Source organism: Gossypium hirsutum, chromosome D05 (genome assembly GCF_007990345.1).
Source record: "Gossypium hirsutum isolate 1008001.06 chromosome D05, Gossypium_hirsutum_v2.1, whole genome shotgun sequence".
In the NCBI taxonomy this organism is placed as follows: domain Eukaryota; kingdom Viridiplantae; phylum Streptophyta; class Magnoliopsida; order Malvales; family Malvaceae; genus Gossypium; species Gossypium hirsutum.
Genome location: NC_053441.1, coordinates 54,856,897 through 54,862,845, shown reverse-complemented (window position 1 = coordinate 54,862,845; position 5,949 = coordinate 54,856,897). Strand labels below are relative to the sequence as shown.

The following is a 5,949-nucleotide window of genomic DNA, read 5'->3' as shown; positions in this document are numbered from 1 at the left end:
CTTTTCAAATTCTATGGTAAATTTACAACAATTATCTCTTTATAATTATAAAGTAACAACTGTGTCAATAAAATTTTAACAAATAAATAAAGCTATTATAGAGGAAAAAAATTCATGATTGATTATTTCCCTTTTGTTATGTTATGCTTCCACTTATAAATTATAACCAAAGTTGAACAAGGGAAGGACAAAAAATGATGTAACAAATGGAATTATAAGATTATAGAGGTTTGCAACTGCAAACTAAACAGGAAAAAAAGGTGAAAAAAGCTCTGTTTTTCCCGTCGAAGTAGTGCAATATGCAACTAAATTCTAGTAATATATATATATATATTCAACTTTAATTGCACAAACACATTTGAACTCAAACCCATAAATTATTCACTCATAAATAAGAGATAAATGCAGTTTTTCCATAAAAGACAAGTGCATGATTATTGAAAACCATATATTTAACTAATTGTAATGTAAAAATAATACACCAGACAGCCTGCAGACGACACAAATTATGAAGTAGCTCATGAGAGTTTCTCCATTGAACGACTGCTAAGCAAACTAAGATACAACTCTGCTGCAGCTAGTAATGATGAAAGATGGAAAAAGAAAACCTATAGTTTTCGAGTAAAATTAATGAGTGGGCCAATAACAGTAACAAATGAATGAAACTAAACAGATATGCAGAGGTTAATCATGGGGTACTACTACAGCTGAAAAGCCTGTTTAAAAGGGTCAGGTTCTTTTGTTGGGTTCGAATACGTACTTAATCAGTGATTCCTTGATCGGTAGCAACTCAGGGAACTCTTTTTTCAACTTGGATGCGTCCATCTCGTTATTGCTTCGAGGGGCAACAATCACCTTGGCTTGCTCTTCCAATGTGAAGTTCGCCCACTGGAACTTCGGGTCAATGTACTTCTTGTACATCTCCAGGATCTCATTGTGGCTCACAACGCCAGGGTTCGTGAAGTTCCATATGCCTGTCAAGTTCCTCTTTGCCATCTCGATAGAAATCGGTAGAAGTTCGTCCAAGATTGTCATGCTGTTGGGAATGTTGACCACCTTGCTGTATCTTGAAATCTTGGTGATGAAGTTGCGAGGGTTGTTTAGGTCGGATGAGATTGGCATTCGAACTCTGAGGGTGCAGACATTGTTGTATTCTTTCAGCAACTCTTCAACCTAAAAAATAATAAGGAAGCAAATTATGAGCATTTAAGACATTAACTAACAGACAAATTGGATCGAATTAAAGATATCAATGTAGTTACCATAGCCTTGGTTTTTGAATAGAAGGAACCAGTGAAATTGGGTATGTCTTCCTCTTTAAATCCAATGCCAGAGCCCTGAGGATGTCCTGCATCATACTCGAATATACACCCAGTAGCAAAGTTCAACATCAAAAGCCCATGCTCTCGGCAAACATCAGCCAAGGTCAAGGTTCCGGCCACATTGGTGCGAATTGTTTCTGTTTTGTGGGATTCACACCAATCAACATTGGGTCTACCGGTCAAACCAGCAGCATTAAAAACATGGGTCGGTTTTATATTCCGAATATCTGCTGTAAGTGACGAACGATCTTCCAACCTTCCTTTTCCATATTCAAAGGGAATACCTTGCTTATCACATAACTGACCTAGTAGACCTCCGATCCAGCCAGTCCTGCCATAAATCAAGAACTTCAAGACTGGTTTTTGAGAAGAGACACTACTTTTGGAGGTTGGAACTACCATTTGGATCTGATTAGGAGAACTTATATACGATGTATCTTTTCCCTCTTCTGAATCAAATTGTCTCCCACCAGGCATCATCAGCATTCTCGGGTGTGGAAGCAGTGCGCCAGACACATCGCCCCACCAATCAGGATTTTGGGTGTACCATTCTATAGTCTTCTTCAACCCATCTTCCCACACAGTTTGCTCAGACCATCCCAAGTTCTTCAATTTCTGATCATCAAGAAAATACCTCTGGTCGTTGAATGGTCTGTTTTCAACAAACTTGATGCTTGTCTCCGGGTCCATTGAAAAAAGTTTGCATATGTCTTTGGCTACATCAATCACTCTCCTCTCCTTCTTTGTTCCAACATTATAAACATGACCAACTTCACCCTTGTGAAGAATGACCTCAAATGCCTCGGCCACATCCTCGCAGTATAAATAACTCCTCACGTTAGTACCATCCCCATGAATTGGAAGAACCTTCCCCCTCATTGCTAAGAGGATAAACTTAGGAATCAACTTTTCTGGGAACTGGTTGGGGCCATAAACATTGTTTCCACGGGTTGTAATCACAGGTAATCCATATGATCTACCATATGCCATTACAAGCATTTCAGCACCAGCTTTTGTTGCAGAGTACGGGTTTGTCGGGAGAAGTTGGGAAGCCTCGTGGTTTCCTACAACAGCATCCTCATCTGTCTCCCCGTAAACCTCATCCGTGCTTACATGGATGAACCTCCTGATCTGGCCAGTGACTTTGCAAGCTTCAAGCAGGACATGAGTGCCGTAGATATTGTTCTTGGTAAACTCAAAACTGTTCCCAAACGAGTTATCGACATGAGTTTGGGCTGCAAAGTGCATTATTGTGTCAATAGACTCAGTAATGAGGAGGTAGTTAACAAGGTCAGCACTACCAATATCCCCTTTCACAAACTTAAAGTTCGGCGATGACTGAGAGGGAATGAGGTTTTTCAAATTTGAGCAGTAATCAAGCTTGTCAAGTACAACAATCTTGTAGTCTGGGTAGTTGCGGACAAGCCGATTGGCAACATGCGATGCAATAAACCCAGCAGCCCCAGTTATGAGGATGTTCTTCGGGGTATAAGTAGCCATCGCGAAACCAATTCTACAGAAAAGGAAAAAAAACACACACAAAACATAATTTTAGAAGAATGGGAAAAGTTAATATAAAAACCTGCACCAACTTGTATTAACAAAAACATAAAAACTAAACATAGAATCTATGGTCAAACCTAAAATAATAGGGCAAAAATCCGAAAGAAAATAAAGAAAAACAGACAAGAGCACCAACGGACAGAGTTAGCATAATTATATTCTAACAGAAGATTCCATTAGATCTCATTCTATAGAAACAAAATAAGAAAGAAGAAAAAAGCAACCTTAAAAACAGATCTGCACTGCAGTAAACATAGGTGGATCATGCCATCCAATGCAATTAAATCACATTATCTCACTGTTTTATATCAATTAATTTGCTTCTGTTCATTAAATTAAACTTTAATGATCCTCCATATAAATTGAACAAAAAACTACCTAGAGCGGTCATTTAATTTTCTTTCTCAAGTCAATGTTTGCAATCAAAGTTCAACAAACAGAGAATAAATGATCAATAAATTTATGACTTTATCAACAAGATCCATCTTTAATTGCCAGATCCAATGTAAATAAAAAGTCCATCTTTTAAACCCCATTTCATTTCATTCAGATAGTAAGAGAAAGAGACCCAGATCCAACTAATGAGCAAATAAACGTAGCCATCAGTAACAGCTAAAAGAGCAATCCAAACATTATATTTTCTTACATTTGATAACAGATCTAAGAAAATTAAGAAATACCCAGATCATATAATGGCCGAAATCAATATAAAAACAGAAAATTTTCAAAGAAACGCAATCATCAATCATATTTGATCTTCCAACAAATCACAGTGGAAAAGAGAGACACAGTACTAATACTTACAAGATGAAGAGGAATCAATCAAAATCTAGATACAGAATGAGAAACACACAAATCTACAGAGAGAAATGGCTGAGGAAGAAAATTTGGAGAAGGAAAACAGCTTGAGGGAATTGTGGAAAGTTCATGCCTACGTGTGAATGCATATATTTATTTGTATATTACAGCATTATAAAAATGTAAAAAGTTTCAGATAGTTGGACGGAGCCATGAAATTATTTTAAAGGTAAATTTCCTGGTTGGTCAGTGCTTTTGTTATGTTCATCTAAAATAAAATGATCGTATTTTTGTGGTTTAATTTGCAAAGTATTTTTATTTTAGTCATATAACTGTTAAATTTTTACGGTAATTAATTGTATATGTTATATTATATTTATATTTTTATTTTAGTCATTTAACTTCTAGATCGATTCTATTTTGGTATTAAAAAAATGTCTTCCATTTTAAGTATTGATCGGGATATAAAAAGTATTAAAGATTAAAGTAAAAATATTATAGAAACTAAAATGTTTAAAGGTATAAAAAGCCCTCAAACTTTTTAAAAAAATAAACAATTAAGCTCTTGCTTTTTCTTTCTTCAGTCAATTCGGTCTTAAACTTTTAAAATATATCAAAAAGACCCTCAAACTTCTTCAAAAAGAGCAATTAAGCTTCTATTTTTTTACACTCAATTGGGAACCTGAACTGTTAAAATGCATAAAAAATATCTTTTGACCATTAACTTTAATAGTTGACCATTAAAGTTAATTGCCCCTAATATTTTTCAGTTAGAGCCAACCCGTGTCACAACTCACAACCATAGCGTGACATGCAGGAAAAATTATAAAAAATAAAAATCAATAAAATTTATTAAATTTTAATAAAAAATATAAATATCATTAAAAATATAAAAAAATTATAAAATTTTATAAAAATCATAAAAGATTATTAAATGCATAAAGAAGATCATTTAACCATTAACTTTAACGGTCATCGTTGACCGTTAAAGTTAACAACCCTATTTTTGTTTTTAGTTAATGCTTTCACGTGTCGCAACACAATGTGACATGTGATGAAAAATGATAAAATTAAAAATCAATAAAGGTTATAAAAAAATTATAAAATGTTTCTTTTGATATGGTAAGTTTTTTAATTCTTTTACAAATTTTATATTTCTTTATTTTTTTATAATTTTCTTATGACTTTATAATATTTTATAAACTTTTTTCTATATTTCTATATATTTTATCATTTTTAATAAATTTTTAATATTTTTTTACTAAAATTTAATATTTTTTTAGAACTTTTATTGATTTTTAATTTCTATCATTTTTTGTCACATATCACGCCGTGATTGTGGCACGTGGTGGTTTTACCTGATGCCTTTTGATGTATTTTGGCAGTTCAAATACCCAATTGAGCAAAAAAAAAAAGGGCTTAATGTTTTCTTTTTTTGAAAAATTTTGAGGGCCTTTTTGTGTATTTTGAAATTTCAAGTACCCAATTGAATGCAAAAAAAATGGCTTAATTGCTTTTTTTTGAAAAAATTTGAGGGCTTTTTATACCCTTAAGCCAAACTAAAATAATACTTTAAAAAATTGTCAAATTGTACTTGTCTACCTCTTGCCACAAGTTCAAAATTTCTTTTTTTTTTCAATATTAAAATTTTAAATTTCAAAACATCAAAATCAATTAAATGAATTATTGAAAAAATTATTCCTTAATAGTATTCGTCGATTTGTTACTATATTATTGAAATTAATTTATTTAATCCCATTCTAAATTTTAAAACTTTATTTTACGTTTCCAAATTAAAATTAACTTAATTTACTCATCTTTAATAATTGTATATGAAACTCAAATTTCTTTTGATTATATGATCTTGAATCTTCTATACTAACCTAAAAGTAAAAAAATTCCTTTGCAATTAATCAAATGTATCTTCCATGCCAAACAAAACCCAAAAAATTTAAAGTCAAATTTTGCTATTAGACTCTGTACTTTGCATAACTTGTGGATTTAGCACTTGTACTTTGATTTGGTCATTTCAGTCCCTGTACTTTTAGAATTTGAAAATTCTATTAAATTCATTAAGTTAAGTTCTATTTTTTTTCAAATTTTGATACGTGAAACATATTATCACATGTGTAATGCTATGTCAGATTGTTATTTCCATATATTACTCAAAAATAAATCAGTTAATAGATTTAACAACTGTCCTTTGCATTAAAATTGAAATTTTGAAATTAAAAAAAATATAGCAACTAAGAACTATCCAGTTAGA

General features: G+C 32.3%; 1 protein-coding gene across 1 annotated transcript; it reads right to left on the bottom strand.

The window, feature by feature from the left end:
• Positions 1-434: 434 nt before the first annotated feature.
• On the bottom strand, positions 435-3,926 carry LOC121202819 (trifunctional UDP-glucose 4,6-dehydratase/UDP-4-keto-6-deoxy-D-glucose 3,5-epimerase/UDP-4-keto-L-rhamnose-reductase RHM1). The gene is made up of 3 exons (XM_041092201.1): positions 3,690-3,926; positions 1,263-2,835; positions 435-1,173 (listed from the first exon to the last, which is right to left on the bottom strand). Exons 2-3 carry the CDS (start codon positions 2,820-2,822, stop codon positions 730-732), a joined length of 2,004 nt encoding a protein of 667 aa, XP_040948135.1. The 5' UTR covers positions 2,823-2,835; positions 3,690-3,926; the 3' UTR covers positions 435-729.
• Between the last annotated feature and the right edge of the window lie 2,023 nt (positions 3,927-5,949).

Excerpts from the sequence above, each read along its gene's own strand:
- LOC121202819 (XM_041092201.1), bottom strand. The coding sequence starts at position 2,822 with ATGGCTACTTATACCCCGAAGAACATCCTCATAACTGGGGCTGCTGGG. Across the intron at positions 1,174-1,262 it reads ATTCAAAAACCAAGGCTATG|GTTGAAGAGTTGCTGAAAGA; the intron begins GTAACTACATTG and ends ATTATTTTTTAG.